Source organism: Hypanus sabinus, chromosome 18, assembly GCF_030144855.1.
Source record: "Hypanus sabinus isolate sHypSab1 chromosome 18, sHypSab1.hap1, whole genome shotgun sequence".
NCBI lineage: Eukaryota > Metazoa > Chordata > Chondrichthyes > Myliobatiformes > Dasyatidae > Hypanus > Hypanus sabinus.
The window spans coordinates 70,458,621-70,483,332 of NC_082723.1; the positions used below are offsets into that span (position 1 = coordinate 70,458,621).

At 39.9% G+C, this 24,712-nt stretch overlaps 1 protein-coding gene across 11 annotated transcripts in view; it reads left to right on the forward strand.

Annotated features, from left to right (window-relative positions):
* The window catches only part of fbrsl1 (fibrosin-like 1), a 1,000,035-nt gene that overhangs the window by 251,476 nt on the left and 723,847 nt on the right, over nucleotides 1–24,712 (forward strand). For all 11 annotated transcript variants that reach the window (XM_059994617.1, XM_059994618.1, XM_059994619.1 and 8 more), the window contains exon 2: nucleotides 18,091–18,291. In XM_059994617.1, coding sequence (XP_059850600.1) covers nucleotides 18,091–18,291 — 201 coding nt within the window. The remainder of the gene's footprint in view (nucleotides 1–18,090; nucleotides 18,292–24,712) is intronic.

The following is a 24,712-nucleotide window of genomic DNA, read 5'->3' on the forward strand; positions in this document are numbered from 1 at the left end:
CTTGAGGACAGGTCTTGATTTTGGCTAAAGGCGAACCGTGGTGGTTCAGTTGATCTATAATGGGGTTGCAATATAGGATAGAAAGTTAGGTATCTGTTTATGCTAATGATTCAAAGAATAGGTGACATTACAAGTAATATAATTGGCAGCTTAAAGTTATAGAAATATACTCAGTGGCCACTTTCTTAGGTATACCTGCTTGTTAATGCAAGTATCTAATCAGCCAATCATGTGGCAGCAATTCAATGTATAAAAGCATGGTCAAGAGGTTCAGTTGTTCAGAATAAATAGCAGAATGGGAAAGAAATGTGATCCATGTGACTTTGAGTGTGGATGAATGTTGGTGCCAAACTACTGATTTCATAGAATTTTCATGCATATTAGTCTCTGGAGTTTGCAGAGAATGATGCAAAGACAAAAAACATTCAGTGAGTGGCAGTTTTGTTGGCAAAATAGCCTTATTAATGAGAGGGGTCAGATGAAAATGGGCAGACTGGTTTAAACTGACAGGCAGGCAACAATAATTTAAATAACCATGTGCAGAAGAACATCTCCGAATGTACAACACATTGAACCTTGAGGTGGATGGGCTACAGCAGCAGTAGTCCATGAGCATACACACAGTGGCCACTTTATTAGGTAGAGGATGTACCACTGAGTGTATATTGGGTTAGATGGGAATCTGGTATAAAATAGTACAACTGGAAACGCATGGCAAAGCTGTAGAAGCAAAAACAGTTAATATTTCAGGTCGAAGACCCTTCAGAACTAGAATGTGCTATACCTTGTGTTATTAGCCAGGATTTGATTTCGGCTTCAAAATGAGAAATTGGCCATTGATGAAAGAGATCAAAAGAAATGTGGTCAACTACAGTGTAGTAAATCTTTGGAATTTTCAGTCAAAGAGAACTGTGGTTCAGGAAGTTGAAGAGAAAGATTGATTAAATTTTATATATAAAGAGAATCCAGGGATTATTGGTTAGTACAGTAAAGCATTGCTAAAGTAAAGGAGCAGTGCAGTTAGCTTGAGGGGCCTAGAGGCGTATTCCTGAGGCTGTGTTTATGTTCTCAGATCAGAAGGTCTTGGCTGACATTTCAATCAACGCTAAGGGAGGATTGCACGCTTAAGCGTGCAGCGTTAAAATCACATACTATAAATGTTCCCAAAGTGCTATTTCATAGGAAACAGTCGAGTTCCTTTAATGTCCTGGGGTCAAAATTGACACCTTAATCAAAGTTCAAAGTATGTTTATTATCAAAATATGGTAGACGTGATACAACCTTAAGATTTGTCTCCTTATAGATAGCCACAAAACAAAGAAACCAAAAGAATCCATTAAAAATCAACCAACAAGCACCCGATGTGCAGAGAGAGAAAGAGAAAAAAGCAAATCATGCAAATGATAAAAGTAAGCAAATAGAATTCATAACGAAAGTGAGTCCTTGGACACGAAGCCTGGAGCGGGCCCACAACCTCATTGTAGAGCAGAGTAAACATTGCAGACTAGCAAGCAGAACTGGCCCAATATTGTTGAAACAATAAATTTAGTTATTACTCCATCCCTGCCACCATCAAGATCTCATTACTAGGATAGTGAGCTGTTTACAGTTTACTTGTGCTATGTACTGCATGCATTTTGAATTTTGTTAACCTGGTAATATTTTGGTTTATTATGTGCTGTATGTGGTATGTATTTTGTGGGTGCACCGTGGTCTAGAGAAACCTAATTTTGTTTGAGTGTATGTGTGTGTGTATATATACATATACATGCACACAGTCAGATGATAATAAACTTGATCATGATTTGAAGGATTTGCTGTGTTTCCTGTATATAATGTGCACAACCCCCCCCCCCCCCGGAAGAACAGGTCAGATGACACTAGCATCTGTGATCTTATCAGGCTGGTTACAGCATTCATGAATGCTTGTCCCTTGGATAAGTCCATGAAGTTAAGCTTTGTCTGCTGTCAGGCAACCACGTGTAATCCCAATGTATTATTTTGAAAAAGAACCGAAATGTTGCCAGTGCATTGGAGGGAGAGAGTGAAGTGGCTGATTTTGTATCATGCAACCAATATCAATGAAACAGCTGAATTATTGGATAATTCTGGAACACCCAGCAGGTATGGCTGCTTCAGTGAGAAGAAAAGTAATGGGTGCTACAGATCTGGAATCTTTTTCAGAATTAGGCAAGAGAGAAAATACCTTTCCCAGTTCTGATGAAGGATCTATGTCCTGAAATGCTACCTGTTTCTCTTTGTTTAGATTTTATTTATTGAGATACAGCATGGAATAGCCCCTTCCGGCCCTTTGAGACATGCTGGCCAGCAGTCTCCCGATTTAACCGTAGCCTAACCACAGGTCAATTTACAGTGGCCAGTTAACTTACCAACTAATACATCTTTGGACCATGGGAGGAAACCAGAACACCCGGCGCAAACCCATGTAGTCATGAAGAGGACGTACAAACTCCAAACGTACAAACGGTAATGGTTCTGCCAACCATTAAGCTACCGTGCTGCCCTGATGTTCTTTGCTCAGATGCTGCCTGGCCTCCTTTCATACATTGTTTTAATTTCAGTATCTGCATGTTTTTGACTTTTTTCAGTCGAATAGTTATCTTTCTTGGAATCATGTAGTTTTCCTGTAGGAGAAAGTTGCATGGAACTTTCTACATCATTAGTATTGGTGTTGAATGTGACTGTTCTTTTGGTGTTGATGGAAGTGCTAAAGAACTCCAGGGCCATTTTCATTGCTAACTGAAGGACACAGAACTGATTCATCTATAAATGAGTGAGACGACTAAATATTTAAACATCAGGAGCACACAAACTCAAATTGATGATTGCTGAAAAGAATCATCAGCAAAATTGTTGTCAGGTGATATTGGGAAAAATGGAAGATGGTTAATGTAAAAATTGTGTGTAGTATTTGAATTTTAGATGGGGAAAAATGCCTAAGAAGTATAGTATTTATTTGGTAATTTGATCCTCGTGCTTAGAAGTTTCTCTTTATTACCAGAACTTTTGCTTCAGAGCTACTGTTAATTCTAAATTATTTGGAAAATCTGACCAGCTGCATAATCATATTTTTTTCAGCATGGCTGTATGGTGAAACATCTTGATAGCTATGTTATTCTCTGGAGGTCTTGTTGAATGTGCATGTTCAACAGCTTCATTGTTACAAGTACATTTTTGAGCAAGTTATTTTTAGAGGACCTTCAATATTAATGGTTTTCTGTTTCTAGTTGATGACTATCTGCAACATTGAATCAGGTTCATGGGTCTGGCAAGTGAGACAAAAATGCTGACTGTGAACAAGTATATTAATCTTTTATTTACAAAAAAAACAGTGGAAGTTTCACCAAATATGAACATTCCTCAAGTTACAGACACTACAAAGCTGAATATTAAACAAATTTCAACAAAAATACTTAGATAAAAGTGTGCACAGAGCACACCTTCCCAATGGTCATGTGCACTGCTTACGTTAAACAAGGGGGGAAAGAGAGAGGGAGCACGAAAGAACCAATATGTATACCTAAGATATTTGAAACTGGACACCAGACAGCTAACCAATGGGAAAAGCAGCTGCAGTTTCTAAACTAACCAACCACAACTGTTGACTTCTGACAACCAGGGTAAGCCATGTCCCCCACAGAGCACTATCTCCAGATGTCATAATCTCTTCCTATTTTCAGAGTGAGGTTTAATATCACTAGTATGTGTTGTGAAATTTGTTAACTTGGTGGTAGCAATACAGTGCAGCACATGATAATGTATAGGAAAAATACTGTGAATTACAGTATATATAAAATAGTTAAATAAGTTGTGCAAAAGAAAATGAAAATAAAAATGTAGTGAGGTAGTGTACATGGGTTCAATGTCCATTCAGAAAGCAATGGCAGAGGGGAAGAAGGGTATTCCTGAATTGTGGAGTGTGTGCCTTTAGGCTTCAGTACCTCCTAGGGGATGTCCTAGGTGATGGGGGTGGGGAATGTCCTTAATGATGGATGCCAAATTTTTGAGCTACTGCGCCATGAAGATGTCCTGGATACTATGGAGGCTAGTGCCCATGATGGAGCTGACTAATTTTACACCTCTCTGCAACTTACTTTGATTTTGTGCAGTATACCAAATAGTGGTGCAGCCAGTTAGAATGCTCTCCATGGTATATCTGTAGAAATTTGAGTGTTTTTGGTGACGTGCTAAATCTCCTCAAACTCAAAATGAAATGTAGCGACCGTATTGTCGTCTTTATGTCTGCACCGATATGTTGGGTCCATGATAGATCCTCTGAGATACTGACACCCAGGAACTTGAAAACTCTCACTCTCTTGACTTCTGATACCACCGTAAGAACTGGTGTGTGTTCCCTCGTTTTACCTTTCTGAAGTCCACAATCAGTTCTTTGGTCTTACTGACGTTAAGTGCAAGGTAGTTGTTGCGACCACACTCATACCTTGCTGCTGTACACCCTCTTGTCACCATCTGAAATTCTGCAAACAATGGTTGTATCATCCTCAAATTTATATATAACATTTGAACTATGCCTAGCTATACAGTCATGGGTGTAGAGAGGGTAGAGCACTGGGCTAAGCACACACCTTTGAGATCCGTTAGTATTGATTGTCAGCGAGGTGGAGATGTTATTTCTGATCCACACAGATTGTGGTCTTTCGGTTAGGAAGTTGACGATCCATTTGCAGAGGGATGTACAGAGGCCCAGGTTCAGGCTTTGTGTAATAGAGTTTTTACTTTGAGCTACAGCAGTACTATTCTGGTCAGGGTGACTGCGGTGGAGGGGCAAACATCAAAGAAATTTAAATTTGTTACTGGCTGATCCAGCCAGTAAAATTATCTCTTAATCAGTCATTCAGTTAATAGAAAGCACACTGATGGAGTAACTCAGTCAGGTCAGGTAGCAACTGTGAAAGCAGAGGAAGTGCTTTGGGCCCTTGGTGCATGTTCTTGATCAAATCCTCTGACTTGACTGATACTACCTGACCTGCTGAGTTCCTCTAGCATTTAGCCTTTCTTTCACTCCAGTTAATAGTATCTGCAGTCTCCTGTGTCTCAATCAAATAATAGAATTTGAAATACATTCCCACTAACCTGAGGATATTCTCTGACCTCAGATTCTGATTGGTCTGTGAGATTTTCACTGCTTTCTGGCCACAGTGTTTAATTGCTTAACAGTTCTTTACAGATAGAGTGCATTCATGGTCAGATGAATTAAATCATGTTTACCATTTGAATAGAACATCAGATATTCATTTCAACGTGGCCCTTTGACATTTGGAATTCTCTGGCCTTTTTTTTTAGGTTATAATCAATATAATGTTGGGTGGTGGGATAGAGAAACTGTATGCCTCTACCAAAGGAGGTATAAGGCCCTCTTTCCCTCTGCCATCCTACAGGTCACCCATGAGCAAGGTGTAGCATCTACTTAGCCCCTTGATCAGGGTCACGTGAGGTCATGGGAGAAGTAGTGGATGTCATATGAGGAGCTGGATCATATTGCACATCCTGGTTATGTGACCACTGACACCAGGCAGACAATCTCTAAAGTGTATTGATAATGGCTGGGATCACCCATATTCTAAGGACACTGCCCAGAAGAAGACAACACCAAACCACTTCTGCGGAAAAAATTTGCCAAGAACATTATATGACACGACACATAACAAATGAACAAGTATAATATACAAGTAATGCATAATATTGCTAATTTATAATAATTTTAATATAGTACATTATAATGTATATTATATTATGTATTGTTGCATTCTTATGTTATAATATAGTAATAATACAAGTAATATATAATGTCTAAAACATATTTGCATGGCATCTCTTCAGTTTATTGAAGTTGCTGGTCAAAATGAGAATCAGAATCAGGTTTAATATTACTGGCATATGTCGTGAAATTCATTGTCTTTGCGAGAGCAGTACAATGCAATACATAATAATATACATAATGCAATAAAAAAAAGCCCACTTCTGAGTGGCCATTCATAAGTCGTATGGCAGAGGGAAAGAAGCTGTTCTGAATAGTTGAGAGTCCACCTTCAGGCTACTTACTGTATCTCCTTCCTGATGGACAGGCATGATCTGGGTGATGGCATCTTTAACAATGGACATCACCTTTTTGAGGCATCACTCCTTAAGGATGTCCTGGACATTACGGAGGCTAGTGCCCATGACGGAGCTGACTAATTTTACAACTCTTTGCAGTTTCTTTCAATGGTGTGCAGTACCCCCCTCCACCCCCAAACCAGACAGTGATGTAACTAGTTAGAATGCTCTTCACAGTACATCTGCAGAAATTTTCCAGTGTTTTGTTGACACATCAAATCTTTTTTTCTGTGCAACACACACAAAATGCTGGAGGAACTCAGCAGGCCAGGCAGCATCTATGGAAGAAAGTACAGTGGACGTTTAGAGCCAAGCCCTTCGGCAGGACTTGACTTTTTCCATTGATGCTGCCTGGAGTGCTGAGTTCCTCCAGCATTTTGTGTGTGTTGCTTGGACTTCCAGCATCTGCAGATTTTCTCTTGTTTGTGATTTCAGTTACTGACATGGCTTCAAGTGTTCTTTAATTGTCACATTGAGTGTTCCCGTGCATACTTTGTGTATGTTAACAGAGATTCAAGGTCAAATGAGAGTTTATTGTCATCTGTATGTTTGCACATGTGCGATGAAAAGCCTACTTGCAGCAACGTTGCAGGCACCATTCATATAGGCATCATATAGGCATCATTCATAAGAAAAACATAAACAGACTGTGAACTATGCACAATTTTTTATAAGAAAACAGAATTCAAACAGTAATTTAGTGCAAAATCTGTTAAGGTTTGGCCCAGTTAGACTGAAAAGGTGGGGTGTCAGGACTGGAGGCAGGAGTCAGGTCGATCTTGTTCACTCTCACGTGATGTTCACTCTTCTCTCTGCCGTGCTGTTGCTGTGTGGCTGCCCCGGCTGCTGTGCTTTTTGGTGATTTATCCCACTAATATGATAGACAGAGCAAGGCTTTGTGCCTATTCCGACTGCTCCGGATATCCGGATCTAAGGGCTCAATTTGGTTTGGAATGCTGTTGTTGCTTGTTTGCATGATTTGTGTTTTTTTTTCTCTTTCTCTGTGCATTAGGTGTTGGTCTTACTTTTATTTTAATTGGGTTTTTTCAGGTTTCTTATTTTGTGGCTGCCTGTAAGCAGACTAATCTTAAGGTTGTATAATTTATACATTCTTTGATAATAATGTACTTTTAATCTTATATATGATGTAAAATGGTTCAGCTATTGCTGTCAAGGAAAATAAAGAGGAGGCTAGGAGTACTGAGAAAAATTTAGGTTTAGCAGAAGAGTACAAAGTCCATTTTGGTGCAAAGTTGTTGAACTGTTCATATTGCTGCTTAACTAGTGATTAGGAGTTCACTGGTTGATTGCAGTTGATGTAAGTACCACCAAGCAGTAGTCATTGAGGTAGGTCACCATGCTGTTCTTGGGCACCAGCACAAAAGATGCTTTTTCGAGTCTGCTGGAAATCTCAAATGGCTGAATTTGTCCATAGGTACTCCTGCCAGTCAGTACAGAGATGTTTAGTACTCACCCATTTCAGTTCGTTTGGAGTTTTCTTCTGTCATTACCCATGAAAATAACTAATCAAACCAATGTCAAAACTGTTATTAGAGAAACTTAAAGATCAGAATTCCAGAGTCGTTATAGAGATTTAGTTGCAATGTAGCCAAGAGTACAGATTAAATAGGCAGGAGAAGTGGTTGAGGGATAATAAATTAGTTATGATGGAATAGCAGAGAAGACTTAATTGACCAAAGAAGCAGATGTATCATCTAAATATAAAAGGACACTTCATTCATTTGTTATGTGCTGGATCGTAAGATATGGCCAATAATGGTCTTTCTATGATCATGATTGGTCTTGGCAATTTTTTTTTTACAGAAGTGGTTTGCCATTGCCTTTTGGACAGTGTCTTCACAAGAAGAGGGCTATGGGTAACCCTAGGAAATTTCTAAAATAAGTACATGTTTGACACAGCATTATGGGCCGAAGGGCCCGTATTATGCTGTAGGTTTTCTGTGTTTCTATAACTGGGACTTGCTGCTCATGACCATACACCATTTTCTCCCATGGTCTTGTGACCATGATTGAGAGGCAAAGCAGGTGCTACACCTTGCTCAAGCTTGACCTGCAGACTAGCGGAGGATTTGGTAGAGACTCACACCTCATTTGGTAGAGACTTATCTCCATCCCACCACCCAGAAGGATATTTACCTTTTGGAAAAGATAAGCAAAATAGAAATGATCTAGCCATGATTTAATGAATGGGATGAAAGCAGCAGAAAAGAAGAATCTTAACTCAGAAAGCATTTGTTTTTTATTTTTACCTACAGTATGGAGTAGGCCCTTCCAACCCTTTGAGTCACACTGCCTAGCAGTCCCCCAATTTAATCTTAACCTATTCACAGGACAATGTGTGATAACTAAAGAACCTACCGACTGGTACATCATTGGATTGTGGGAGAAAACCAGAACACCTGGAGGAAACTCGCGCTGTCACAGAGAAAACATACAAACTCCTTACGGGTAGTGGTGGGAGTTGAACCCGGGACGCTGGTACTGTAAAGCTTTGCGCCAACCAATATGCTACTGTGCCATAGTTAAGTAGGTTCTGTTTGGGTGCAGCTAAAAAAATACTGTAGCAGCAAAGGCCTCAGACTGTATGGTAGCATAAAAAATTACAGACACAAATAATAGTAAATATGGGAATCTTTAATCAACCTACTCACTGTGCAAACACATTTAGGATTAATAGAGCAGAGGAATATGATAGATGATTTTCTGTATCATTATGGGAGAAATAAATGAGAGAACAGGCCATTTTAAGTTTAATGTTGTGTAATGAAATGGGGTTAGTTGAGGATCTAGTAAAAGGGAATATGATACAGAAATTTATATAAAATTGAACGTTGTCTAGTTTAATTTGAAACCAAGGTTTTAAATCTGAATAAATAAAAGTACAAAGGTGCGAGTTGACTATAGTAAATTGGAAAATTATATTAAAAGATGTAAGGATAGACAAATAATGCCTCACATTAAAAATTATAAAAATCCACAGTAGTGTGCAAAAGTCTTAGGCACATATAGCTGGGGTGCCAAAGACCTTCACACAGTACTATGTCAATGTGGAGTGGAAAGCAAGTTTGTAACTCTGGTGGGAGCAAACAATTTTGGGATGGTGAGGGTGGAGCATACCAGGAGGGGTGTGGGACAGGTGGCAGAAAAGGAGTGGCAGAGATGGGTTGGGGTATCTTGGGTGCAGACACACCCAACCCTGAGACACCAGGCGAGGTCATTTGATTCAAAACAATTGGTTTATTGGTCATTTCAGAAAGTCTCTTTGGTGTCTCCTGCTCTGTACAGCAGCAGTACACTGCAATACATAAAATTGCTACAATACTGTGCAAAAGTCTTGGACAGAAAAATGGAGAAATGCAATAGAATTTTATGGAAAAGCTATACATATGCAAAGATTGACAAACAATTAGTCAGTGTGCAAAAGAAGACAAACAGTGCAAATAAAAATAATCCTATGAACATGAGTTGAAAAGGGTTCCTGGTGTGTCTGTAGGCCACAGAATCAGTTCAGGGTTGTGGTAAGTGAAGATCCATGCTGGTTCAGGGGCCTAATGGTTGTAGGATAATAATTGTTCCTGAACTTCATGATGTGGGACCCATGGCTACTGTATCTTTTGCCTGATTGTAGTAGTGAGAAGAGAGCATGGCCTGGGTGGTGAGTGTCTTTGATGTATGCTGCTTTCTTATGGGTAGTACTGACATGTAAATGTGCTCAGTGGTGGTGAGGCTTTTTCCTGTGGTGCGATTGGGCTGTTTCCACAGTTTCTGTAGACTTTTCCATTCTTGGGCATTTGTATTTCTACACCAATCTAGTTAGGATACTCTCCACTGTGCATCTATAGAAGTCTCTCTCCATTGCCATTCCATTATGAGAAGTGGCTCAGGAGCCTCCAGCTTCTTCCTCCTGTAGTTGATAATTAGCTGTTTGGTTTTGCTGATGTTCAGTGAGAGATGTCGTTGAGGCATCACTCAACCAGATTTTTAGTCTTCCTCCTATATGCCAATTCATCAGCACCTTTGATTTGGCTAATAGTGGTGTCAACATTGGAGTCACACAATCAGAGTATAATGAGTATAGCAGGGGGCTAAGCACATAGCCCTGTGGTGCACCTTTGCTGATGGCGAGTGTGGAGGAGATGTGGTTGTCAATCTGTACTAAATAGGGTCTGGCATTGAAGGCCTCTAAGAGTATTATGAGCTGTTTTAGGGCTCTTAGCTAAGAAAGAAGGCACTGACATTGGAGAGGGTTCCAAGGAGGTTCACAAAATTAATTCCAAAATTGACAGGCTTATCATATGAGGAGTGTTTCATGGTTCTGTGCTTGTACTCACTGGAATTCAGAAAAATGAGGAGGGAATCTCATTGAAACCTGTTGAATGTTGAAAGGGTTCTATAGAGTGGAGAGGATATTTCCCATAGTTGGTGAGGGGGATTGGTCTAGGACCAGAGGGGACAGCCTCAGAGAGGGACGTTCATCTAGATTGGAGATGAGGAACTTCTTTAGCCAGAGAGTGGTGAATATGTGAAATTCGTTACCACAGGCAGCTGTAGAGGCCAAGTCATCAAGTATATTTAAGGCAGACGTTGATAGATTCTTGATTCATCAGGTCATGAAGGGATATAGGAAAAGGCAGGAGACTGAGGATGAGAGGGAAATGAATCAGCCATAATGAAATGGTGGAAAAGACTTTATAGGTCAAATGGCTTAATTCTGCTCCTATATTTTATGGTCTTATGAAGAAATCAAGGACCCAGTTGCACAGAGAGATACCAGAACTGAGATCTTGGAGCTTAGTAATGTATTTCGAGGGAATGATAGTGTTGAATGCTGAGCTGTTGTCAGCAAAGAGCATCCTCATGGATGCATCCTGCATTTTACAGGTGTTCAGGAGGTGAGTGAAGAGCCATTGAAATGGCTTCTATAAGGATTTAGACAAGATTGGTGGGCAGCTGATATTTCTTTTGCTTAGGATGTTTAGAATAAGTCATTACTGTCTCAAAAAAAGAGACCACCCATTCAAAACACAATTGAAAAGTAATTTCTATAATAAGAAAAAGTGGACTGTTACAGCTCACTACCCTGGAAGGTTGTAGAGGTTCAGTCTCTGAGTACAATCATGACAGATAAATGTTCGGAAATAATTCAGAAGATGTGTAGCTTAAGTGGTCGATGTTTGGGTTGAGTTGTTCTCCAATCTTGGAAATTTACTTGCAAATGTTTCACACCATATGAGGAGATGTTGTCAGTGTGCTGTTGATTGGCCTTTATATACTCTTCAATCAGCTGATTGGACATCATTTCGGAAATGACATGGGGAAGTACATCACATCATTGATTGGCTGTGTGGTGAACTTTGTGTGTTATAGTCTGAAATTTTGCCCGCATCGGCTCATAAATAGGATTGACGCCTATGTGTTTGTTTATGGTCCTTAATGCACAAAGTACAACTTATCCTAGCAAGAGGACATTAATTTGAAAGGTTATCTGGCGACAAAACACTTGCAAGTAAATTGCCAAAATTGGAGAACACTCAGCCCAACGAGATAAATGTTTGGATTATTAACAAGAGAAAATCTGCAAATGCTGTAAATCCAAGTGATGCATGCAAGATGCTGGAGGAACTCAGTAGGCCAGGCAGCATCGATGGAAAAGAGTACAGTTGACGTTCTGAGCCAAGACCGTCTTTAGATTCGAAATGTTATGGGGTTAGTGCAATGAAGTGTAACTGAGATAAAAGGTCAGGCATGAGTTGCCAACTCCTCTATTCTTATTTCTTTCTCTTCCTTGTGGTGCATCAGATGACGACCTTGTAGTTCTTTAGCATTTGTTTGTTTTTTTACAAAGTTGAGTTGCTAGTTCGACTGGTGGAAAGTGTGCAAGGAGCCAGCCCGATTTGAACCCTGGACTACTCGCCTCAAAGTCTGGTGCTGATGCAACTACACTGCTGGCTGGCCTATTGTTGCTTTTAATTATATCCTCAGTCTTAGTTGCCACCAACCACAAATGGGAATTGGGTATCAAATTGTTGATGTAATTTTTGGTTAAGTGAGAGTTTGTATTTGCAATGAACAGCTGCACCTTTGGTACGTCCTAAATCATTCACACATGCTCTCAGAAAGGTTTATACTAAGTAATGAGGGATTTGCAAAGCATTTGGAATATGTACCCTTTGAAGTTGGATTAAACTCCTCTATTCAATAATGAGGTGGCTTGGTCCATTGATAGTCCCAGTGCTTATAAACAACATAGTACTGTGGTTGTGGTTTTAAATTTCAGTGAATGACACACAGTTGAACTTTTAATGTGTAGACCTTGTTGGTTCTCAAGTTCTCAAATGATATACCTGTTTTAAAAGCATCAGAATAAGCATTAGTGTTGGTAGATAATGTATAAATGCCTAATATTTATCGAACATATTCTGCCTGTAAACTTTACAGGATAATTAGAGCTATTTATTGATAAGTTTCCTTTGCCTTCATTTTACATTAAATATAATAGTGTGTTTTAATATACTGTAAATTAGAGAAGTATTTTTTTCCTGAAGTGATATAAAATTCAGTGTACAGGTATCACTATTATATGTTGTAGCATCTGAGTTGACTTGGCATAATTTAGTATTTTGAGGCATTTATTTCCAGCCTGTCTCTCAATAATAAAAATGTCTCATCTGAAATGTGCTGATGTTTGTCTAATCCCCTGATCTATTCATATATTCATGATACATTTGGAAAACATTATTTCTGAATGTTTGAATGTATAATGGCTCAATGATTACCAGGTGATGCACATTCAAAGTAGTACCTTTTTTTGGAGGATATGTACTAAAATTCTTTTCGGTGGTCTTTGTCCATGGTATCTATTGGTGGGTGCCTTTCCATGGTGCCCATCGGTGGTCTCTGTCTGTGACTAGAAAGAGGAGACACAAGATTGTTGATGCTAGAATCTGGAGCAACACGCATAGCACAGTAACAACTCAATGGGTTAGGCAGCATCTGTGACATCTCAGGTTGAGACCCTTCATCTGGAGAGTCAGTCCAGGTGAAGGGTCTTGAACCAAAATGTCGACTGTCCATTTCCTTCTGCAGATGCAGCCTGACCAGCTGACTTCTGTCTTAATACAAAAGAGGAAGTCCATATCACTAAAAAGGTGGAGATAATGGTGATAGCATATTAAGTTGGATAAATCCTTGTGACCTGACCAAGTATGTTATAGGATAGTTAGAAGGTAGAGAAGAGTCAGCTTAGCCGGTTCCATCATGGGCACTAGACTTCATAGTATTCAGGACATCTTCAGGCAGTGATGCCTCAAAACAGGGGTATCCATCAATACGGAACCCCCCCCCCCCAATCACCCAGATCATGCCTTATCCTCATTGCTACCACCAGGAAGGAGGTACAGGAGCCTGAAGGTGCACACTCAACAATGTACGAACAGCTTCTGTTATCTGAATTTTGAATAGACATTGAACCAATGAACACTACCTCACTGCTTTTTTAAATTTCTATTTTTGCACTGTTGATTTAACTGTTTTATACAGTTGACCCTCCTTATCCGCGAGTTCTGCATGCGTGAATTCAACCAACCGTGAATCCCGGAAAACCTGGAAGTGTTCTTCCAGCACTTATTGTTCGAGCATTACAGACTTTTTTTCTTGTCATTATTCCCTAAACAATGTAGTATAACAAATATTTTACATAGCATTTACATTGTATTAGGTATTATAAGTAATCTAGAGATGATTTAAAGTATATGGGAGGACGTGCGTAGGTAACCGTGGATCGGGATTAAAAAAAAGCCGGAAGTTCTCTTACTATGTAAGTCGGAACAGATACATCTGGTATTATTCGGTATTGGTTAGTTCAATGTTTGTCTTAGTATATAGTATATATTTTACCTTTCTATGCATATAAAACACTTAAGAACATATGTTTCAGCGCCGGGCTCGGGAAGTTAGCAAGTTCGATCCAGTTCCGAGCGTGCTCTCCATCCGTCCCTGGTTGATGTGGAGGATGAAAAACCCAAAACCCCAAAACCCAATAATTAAACCACTGCGCTGCTTAGTAATAATTGTAGCTTTCATCGGGGCAGAGCCTTTCTCACTTTATCCTTTAAAATTGTTCAGATTGTTGACTGACTGTAGCCTAACGCTTTTCCAATGACCGAGGGCATTTCACCTCTTTCCTATCGCTTTATTATTTCCACTTTATTTTCAATCGTGATCGTGATTATTTTCTTGAACAGAAGCACTGATGATTCAGAGCTCTGCCGCCGGGTCCTGATGTCCACTGCACTGAAACAGGTTATATAAGGTCTGGGGTTCTGCTGGGTCCTAAGGTCCACCATATTTAGACAGGTTGAATAAGGGACTTGAGCATCTGTGTTTTTTGGTATCCGTGAGGGGTCCCAGAACCAATCCCTCGTGGATAAGGAGGGCCGACTGTATATGTGTGTGTGTTCAGTATCTATTTATCTATCTATCTCTAAATATATACACACACACACACACACACACACACACACACACACACACACACACACACACACACACACACACACACACACACACACACACACACACACACACACACGCACGCACGCACACATAAACACACACATATATCTTACTATAATTCATGATTTTTCTCTATTGTTTTGTGTTGCATTGTACTGCTGTTGCAAAATTAACAATTTTAATGACATATACTAGTGACTTAAAACCTGATTCTGATTCTGAATGTGCTGCAGCCCTGGCAGACGTATTTACATTATCATTAGCTATAGTGGGGTATGAGAAACTGAAGAGCAGTAGTGCATCTTAATTTAACAAGAGCTACAAGGACAAAGCAGGCCAGTAAGACTAACGTTGGTGTTGAGAAAGTTACTGGAAATAGGATCCACATGTATTATATGTGCAGAAGCAAAGACTGATTTAGGGATGTCTTTATGTATGGGAAAAATGTGTATCGCACATTTAATCAAGCTTGTTTGAAGAGGTGATCAAGGATATATATACAGGAAAGGAAGTGTTGTTTACGTGAAGTTTTGTGAGGCCCTTGATAAGCAGAGCAGACTGCTTCAGAAGGTTAGATCAGTAAAGGCAATTGTATACAAAGTTGGCATGGCAGTAAGAGTTGGAGGGTAGTTGTTTTTCAGATTGGCGGCCTGTGGCCAGTGGCATGCTGCAGGGATTGATGCTGCGTCCTCTGTTGTTCATCAGTTATTCTGTATTAAAGAGCTGGATCAGAATGCTGTTGGCATGGTTAGTTAGTCTTGGATAAATCAACATCGGTGGTAAAGTACACAGTGACCTTGATTATCTAAGATTGCAACACAATCCAGAACAATTTGGGATGTGAGCCAATAAATGGTAGATGGAATTTAACTGAGACAAGTGTGAGGTTTTGCATTTTGCACTGCACTCCCTTTGCAATTTTTGCTCATTTCTTTCTCATTTCCTGCTAAATCATTGTTTACATTTACATCTACTATTATACTGTAATTTGCCTTTACTGTGCCTATTGTCTTGTTTATTAGTTATTGTACTGTCTTGCATTGTTTTAAGCACTTTATGTAGTCATGTAGGGAGAGGAGAGCAACAGAGGGGTATACTTTAATGATCAATAAACCAATTGTTTGAAATCGAATGACTTTACCTATTCTCTCAGGGCAGCATGCGCCCACCCACCCTTGTAGGATCTATTGGCCGACAAAAGTTTGTTTCAGTAGATCGCAGCGGGGTAGCTGCTCTGCTACTTACGAAACCCTGAGCCCGAATTAGGTCATTTGCGAATATTTTAGCACCGGGTTCCCCACGAACATTCAATGTGCTAAACAGGTTTCGTAAGTAGCAGAGCAGCTACCCCGCTGCGATCTACTGAAACAAACTTTTGTCGGCCAATAGATCCTACAAGGGTGGGTGGGCGCATGCTGCTGCACTCCTCGCTCAGTCAGGCGGGAACAAATGCACCTGGCCAAGGCGGCGGGCGGGCAGGAGGCTGTCTAATGAGGCAATGAAGCCCTCAAAACTGCTTCAGTACCTTGAGTCCAAGCACACTGCACTTAAATATAAACCTGCTGAGTTTTTTTCCAGCGCTAAAAACGCGAGCAAGCGGGACAGCAGGTAAGTGCTGAGAGCCACGTAAACTAAATTGTGGAATAGACTGGACATAAGGAACCTGCTTTGAGTATCGCTGTATTCCAGTCGTGTTTAACCCCCCCCCTGTCGGCCGGTTTCTTAAGAATATTTTCAATATTAAACTGGTCCGCGGTGCAAAAAAAGGATGGTGACCCCTGGTGTTCAAACATTATTTCTACTTCTGGGTTGTGGGGTTTTACTTCCGGTCTTTTCTGCCCCGGTGTGCATGTGTGTAACTAATCGATTTGGAGTTGATTTTACCTTTCACTGAGGCCGAGGTAGGGGATCTCGGGCTTCAAAAGGTTGGTCACCGCTAATGTACAGGGTGATACAGTTACAATGTTCAAAAGGCATATAGACAAGTATAGATATGAAAGGTTTCAATGTTCAAAGTATATTTTATTATCAAAGTATGTATGCTTTATACAACCTTAAAATTCATCTCCTTACAGGCAGTCACAAATAAAGATACCCAATACAACCTCAGTCTAGCACAGTCCCAGAGAGCAGTGAGCCGAACCAGCCCGTCTGTAGCCTCCAACCCCAACACCATGAACATTTCAATCAGGCCCAGTGCTTAAATAGTCCAAACTTCGGATTCTTCTTCACCACGGGCTTGGGCTCTGCCACTTCAATACAGCCAGTACCCGATCCTTCCAATTTGTTTCAAGGAATAAGATGCAAGTACAGACTTTTAGGGTTAGCTTAGGTTGGCAACTTGGTTAGTGTGCATGAGATGGGCCAAAGGGCCTGCTTCCATATGGCTCATGATCTTTGTCAGTAGCAGTGCATATCAGTTAGCCTCAGTATTCTTGTTAGAAAAGTGTTAGAATGTACAAAATGGTTTCCAAGCCTTGATCAGAATCAGTATTAATATCACCAGCATATGTTGTGAAATTTGTTGTCTTTGCTGCAGTGATACATTGTAATACATAATAATAAGGAAAAAGAATTGGAATAAATATAAATTAAATTTGTGCAAAAATAGAAATTAAAACATTAATGAGATAGTGTTCATGGATTCAATGTCTATTCACAAATCTGATGGCAGGGGAGAAGAAGCTGTTCCTGAATAATGGAGTGTGTGTCTTCAGGCTTCTGTACCTCTTTTGTGATGGTAGCAATGAAAACAAGGCAAGATCTGGAAATGTATGTGAATAACATCTACAAGTATATTTCGTTATTCAGAAAATTCTATCAGGTAGGGGTCCTTAATAATAGATACTGCCCTTTTGAGGCAACACTCATTGTAGATGTCCTCAATACTATGGAGTCTAGTGCCCGTGATGGAGCTGACTAATGTTACAACTTTTTGCAGCTTATTTCAATCCTGTGCAGTAGCCACTCCCCCCCCCCCCCCCCCCCCACCATACCAGACGGTGATGCAGCCAGTTGGAAGGCTCTTCATGGGACATCTGTAGAAACTTGTGGTTTTATTATGTCTTTGGTGACATAATAAATCTCCTCAAGCTCCTAATGGAATATCACCACTGTCATGCCTCCTTTGTAGCTGTCTCGATATGTTGCATCTAGGATAGATCCTCAGAGATGTTGATACCGCAGTCATCGTTAATGCGATAGTATATTAAAGTGTGTGTAGGCATCGGCAAATGTAGAATCCAGAGGTATAATGTCTCCTGATAAACTGAGGCATCTAAGTTCATGCTTCAGTAAGGCAATTAAAGATTGGTATTTGTGAAACCACCCAGCTAACTTCAAGAATACTCATCATTTGTCTTTCAACAAACAAGAAATGAAATGTTATAATTTATAATTTTTCTTGTGCTATTTCAGAAGGACCTTGCACTAAGACCACAAGAACGAAATGAAAAGTGGGAAAAACAAGTCGGGAAGAAACCGCGTCAAGTAGAGAATGGCATGTTGGCTGAGCCAAGTGAAAATGGACATGAGAATGGAAATGGTACCCTGGAGAGAGGACAAGATCAGGGAAGAGATCAAACAAAGAAAAAAATTCCAATGAAGAACTCTGCACAGGTCTGTGAGGTGTTTGTTATTTGTTTATATGCGTGTTGCAGTTACATTTTTGATGTATTTGCCCAAGGATGCAGAGTCTGCATTAGTGAACATTCTAACCACTCTGTACCCTCTGAACAATCATTATTACATGATGTAATGATGGTTTAACCATGGCTGTAACTTGGTCAACTATGATTTGCTGAGCATTATCGTTATTAAGATTCTAATAGTTAAAAAACTCTTCTTGGTGGTGATGTGTAAAAAAATTTATAGTATTACCAGACATGCCAATCACTAACTTTTGGTTTCAATAATGGTGTGATGTTTTATTTGCCCCATCCATTGCTTAACTGTTTTTAACTTGATATCAGCAATTGTTTTAAGCCACATCTACAGAAGAATTGTGCATTTTTCTTGTTCAAGATGTTCCTTGTTCAGTAGATGAAATATAATATACAAGGGTCAACATTGTAATTGCCATTTGAACATTTGATCTCTTTTAAATTCCAGTGTCGTTATTGTTGTCTCCTATTTTAATGTTTGGCTTGGACTTTAGTGGCTTCCCTCTAATAGAATATTTATGCTAGTCATGCACAGTTTAACAGCAACGTTCATACCACAAGTGTCTCTGTCTCATAGGCAATGTAATGTACAAGATGGTTATGAAACTTATCAGCATCATCGCTGTCAACATAATCTCCAAGCCATTGGAAGTTGGATTAGAGATTTAGAATCTGTATCATGTTTTGAATTCTAGATTTGTAATGAGGAATAAATATTTGAGAAATAGCATGAAGGTTAACATGTTAAAAGTGTACATGATTAATCCAGGGCAAGGTTTTATTTGCTTGCAGTTTGATTTTAAATAATGTACATTGCAGTAAGTTGTTTGTTCATTTAATTTTTCCATAAGATATGGAAGCAGAATTAGGTCATTTGGCCCATTGAGTCTGCTCTGCCATTTTATCCTGGTTGATCTAATTCCCTCTCAGTCCCAATCTCCTGCCTTCTCCCTGTAACTCTCATGCCCTGACTAATCGAGAATCTATTATGCCTTACATATTCCTAATGACTTGGCCCCACTGCCACCTGTAGCAACGAATTCCAAAGATTCATCACTCTCTGGCTAAAGAAATTTTGGGGATGTTAAACCATTTTTGTAGTTTTCCTATCTTATAAAGGATCGGGGAGGGGGGGAATTGATGTTATTTTAGTAGTCCTAAATTTGTGAAAACAAGGAGATCCAAAGATTAAAGTACATTTATTATCTAAGTACATATAATTATACAATCTTGCGATTAGTCTCCTAGCAAGCAGCCATGAAACAAACCCAAAAGAACCCATTTCTAAAAAAGACTGTCGAATGCCCAATGTACTGAGGGAAAAGCAAATCTTGCAAACAATAAACGCAAGCAAATAGAGCTCTGAACTGAAGTCCACAAAGAGTCCATCTCCAGACCCTTTGCTCACAACAGAGTGGCTTATCTCTTGCCTCTGTCCCCAACACCTTTCCAATTTGGCCTGGTGCCTAAATCGTTGTGCAAACATGGTCCAATTGCTTCAATACGCTCTGGGGTCTGGACCTGCTGCCTCGATTTGAACCCAACCCGACCTTTCCAGTTCAGCCCGCCGCTTAAATCAATCGAACCTTGGGACTTCCTCGCTCTCGGTGATGGGTCCGCTGCCTTGCCTTAGTGCTGGCACATCGAATTGCCTTCAAGTCATTTGTCAGAAAAAGAGCGATTAACGAAGTATTTACTTGTTTTCCTTGTTTCATTAGCCACCAGCCAAAAGTTGATGAGATTCACCAGTGTTTTCTTAAATTTGCTTTAAAAAAATGCAGAAGTCATCTGCCTAATTTTATGCAACCAAGCTTGATTAAAGGTTCTGCGTGTAAAATGGCTTGACGTATACACAAGCAAAGCCTGGGGAAACAACTACTTCAGAAATTTGATATCAGCAGGTTTCTTTTTTTAAAATTTTAAATAAATACATTCAATCAATTTGCAGTGAAGAGTAATGAGAAACACACTTCAACAAAAACACATTTTCTCCTGCCGCTGACTGTAGGAGTTTGTACATTCTCCCCATGACTGCGTGAGTTTTTTCCGGGTGCTCTGGTTTCTTCCTACAGTCTGAAGACTTACCGGTTAGTAGGTTAATTGGTCATTGTAAGTCGTTCCATGGTTAGGCTAGGGATAGCTAGGTAACGTGGTTTGAAGGGCTGGAAGGGCATGTTCTGTGCTGTACCCCAATAAATAAAGTTTAATCCTGTTATATTGGTTAATTATATGAGTGTATCCATAGGAAAATGAAACTCAGGGTTGTATATGGTAACATTTGTGTACTTTGATTTCAAAATGTATTTTGAACTTTGAATTAATATATATATTGAAAGGCCTTATTTGGACTGGATGTGGAGAGGAAGTTTCCCATAGTGGGTGAGTCTAGGGACAGAAGGTACAGCCTTCTATTCTGAGGGATGTCAATTTAGAACAGAGATGAAGAAGAATTTCTTTAGCCAGAGGACGGTGAATCTGGTATTTGTTGGCACAGATGGCTATGGAGGTTAAGTCATTGAGTATATTTAAAGCAGATGTTGATAATTTCTTGATTACTAAGATTATCAAAGGTTGAGGGAAGAATGCAGGATGATGGAATTGGGAGGGGTAATGAATCAACCATGATGGAATGGTGGAGTAGACTTGATGGGCCAAATAACCTAATTCTGCTCTTATGTCCTATGTTAATCTCAGCTAGAGTAATATGGGTGTTTCCAATATCTGAGTGGTGCTTACATAGTAATAGTTCTGCCAGAGTAGAAAACTTGTCATTTCAGAGAGGAATTTTCACAGACTGAGCAACAGGGTGAGGGTCAACTCTTAAAATGTTATTTGGGATGGTTATTATGAATTGGCATTGTTAAGCAGATGATGTTTAAAATTGCTCTTTACCTACCGCATGTCTGAATGGATTCAATTACTGATTTTCTTGCAGTGATGATTTCATTGTGAATTTTAGCATCGGGGCATTTTGCATAATACTGTTTCTTGCATCAATGAAATTCTGATTCCACATGCCTAGTGTGTTTTAATATGACACTGCATAGTGCTTATACACTTAACAGTGGATATAGGAAAATTAATAGCAACTGCGGAGGATCTTTGTACATTATAAACAATATCTGCAGACACTGGAGATCCAGAGGAACACACACAAAATGCTGGAGGAACTCGGCAGGTCAGGCAGCATCTTTAGAAATGAACAAACAGTTGACATTTGACCCAAGACTTTTCTTTGGGACTAGAAAGGAAGAGGGAAGACACCAGAATAAAAAACTGGGAAGAGTGGAAGGAGGCCTAGTTAGAAGGTGATGGGTGAAGGCAGGTAGGTGGGGAAGGTTAAAGGGCTGGAGAAGAATGAATCTGCCAGGTGAATAGAGCATAGGAGAAAGGGAAGGAGGAGGGGCATCAGTTAGAGGTGATAGGCAGAGTAGGAGAGGTAATAAGCCATAGGGAGGAATAGAAGAAGAGGAAAAAGGGAGGCAAAATACATTATTGGAAGGAATAACTGATACTTATGCCATTAGGTTGGAGGCTAATTAGCTAGAATATGAGGTGTTGCTCCTCCACCCTGAGGGTGGCTTCATTCATGGCAAAAGGTGAGGTTATAGGCCAACATAACAGAACAGAAATGGGGAGAGGAATTAAAATGGTTGGCTACTGGGAAAGTCCACTTTTGGTGGATGGTGCAGAGGTGCTCTAAAATGCAGTCTCTTAATCTATATTGAATCTCACCAACATAGAAGAGGTCGCATCGGGAGCACCGGATACAGTAGATGACTCCAACAAATTCACTGGTGAAGTGTTGCCTCACCTGGATGAACTGTTTGGAGCTCCTGATGTGGCCTCCTCTGCATTGGTGAGATCTGACGTAAATTGGGGGATCACTTTGCTGAGCACCTCCACTCCATCAGCCAAAAGCAGAATTTCCTGGTGGCCAACCATTTTAATGCACATCCCCATTCTTGTTATGACGTGTCAGTCCATGGCCTCTTCTTTTGCCTTGCTGGGTGGAGGGGCATCTGATATACTATCTAGGTAGCCTCCTGCGTAATGGGATGAACATCAATTTCTCTTTCTGGTAATTTTTTCCCCTCCCTTTTCCCTCTTCTATTATCAACTCTGGTCTTTATCTCTTCTCTTCACCTGCTTATCACCTCCTCTTGATGTCCCTTCTTCTCCCTTTCTCCGATCAGATTGTTTCTTTTTCAGTCCCTTACCTTTCCCCAACCACCCTTCTAGCTAGTCTTTCTTCCCCTCCACCCACCTTTTTATTCTGGCATCTTTTCCCTTCCTTTTAACTGTTTATTCACTTCCATAGATGCTACCCAATTTGCTGAGTTACTCCAGCATTTTGTGTGCATTGCTCTTCCTACATTAAACAAATCTACCTATATCTCAGCTGCTGCTGATGTGACTTTAAATTAATATTAGCCAGGGACCTTTTGAAGTATATTTAACTAAGTAACATACTGTGATGCCCTTAGAAAAATACTTGGATCTTGTGTTATATTTTTAATTAAGTCAAATTTAGCTTTGAAAGTAAGGTGTAAGTATCAACTTTGACCGTGTGTTTGTATTTATTTGTTACTTGATTGCTGACATTTGTGTTCTCTGGAAAATAATGTGCAGTTGCAGTAGAAAACCAGTGAGGAAATAATACCTTATTTTTAAGGCACATCCGTTTTGTAGTTCATTTTAGCTACTCCCTTGGGACTGAGGCTGACTTGCTTCCACTCCAATTCTCAGATAACAGAATAGGTCATTATAGGATCTGTGGTCTGTGAAGCTGGGATGGGGGGGAGGGGTGTGGTGGCATTTGGGAATTTGTGCATTCTTCCAGTAGTTTGTGATGGGCCTTTATATATACCCGGCCTATAGATTATGGGTCTTGGTCCTTTATGCTTCTCCATTTTCAGTAGTTATGGTCAAAAGACTCCTAGGAAGTAATAGGAGATGGAATTAGGGGTTTGATGCTGAAGATGTTCACCTGAATGAGATGTTGGTTTGCTGCTTCTATCAGTGCAATTGAACAATTTTACAGGGACGGGGACAGCATTGGTATTTAGCTATCTGCAGTCTATGCAAATAGGAGATCAAGTTCTATGAGCTTTGTGCTGGATATGCAGCTTTTATTTTCAGAAAGAATTGGAAGCTTCCTTTGATGCACTGTAAAGTGACTTTGGGATTTATTTAGGAATTTAATGTCTCTAAAGTCAGGAAGAAGCTGCAGTAGATCGTGAACCTAGCCCAGCACATCACACAAACCAGTCTTCCATCCTTGGACTCACTTTACACCACATGCTGTCAGAGCAGTGCTGGCAGGATAATCAAGGATAAGTCCCACCACCCAGCCAACACACTTTTTGTCCCACTTCCCTCTGGGAGAAGGTTCAGGAGCATGAAGATCCGTATGACCAAATTTGGGAACAACTTCTTTCCAACTGTGATAAGACTGCTGAACAGATCCTGACACTTTCCCTTTTCTATTTTCTAATTACGATTTATAATTTAAAATTTTATTGTATTACTTCAATTTGTACTTCAGGGAGCGTGAAGCGCAGAAATAAATATCACTGTGATGATTGTACGCTCTAGTATCAATTGTCTGGTGACAATAAAGTATTTATATTGTATTTGTATTATAATTGCAAGGAGGTTGGAAGGTGAAGGTAAGAATGAATTGCTGAAAATGTGCACCTAGAATCTGATTCGGAATGCCAGTGTGCAACTTTAGCTTTTGCATTAAAAGAATAATCTGTGGTGGTGTTCATGAAGTATAGATTCATTAGATTGATCTCTTGGAAGGGTGAGTAAAACTGTGAGGAGAATTTAACAGGATTGGCCTGTGTTCTCTCACCTTTGAATGAGAATTGTTCTCACTGAAATGTGAAAAGGCTGACAGGATGGATGCTAAGAAGCTGTTTCTTTTGCTAGACAGTTTGGAATCAGGAGACAGTCTCAGCGTATTAATAAACGGCATAGGTTTTTCCCTCTTGCCCTAAATAATGTAATGTTTCATACAGTCAACCCTATATAATTTCACACTGTACGTCTCTATCTGGATTCTCCTCAGCTTCCTCTGCTCCAAAAGAAATCAAACACAGCCTATCCTAAACTAACAGTGTAATCATGGTCCTCCCTACCATGATAAATACCAACCTGTACATAGTACTTGAGCTATGACCAGAAAATGTTTTATACAGTTTGGACCATAATTTCCCTCCTATTGTATTCTGTGTACTGGCCAATAATGGCAAGTATTCAACAGATTTCCTTCACCATCCTATATTGTTGTCGACAATGAAATAACGACTCAGAACACAGACACTTTTAACATTCAACCACACTTTATTATACTTGTGCATAAGGAGAAC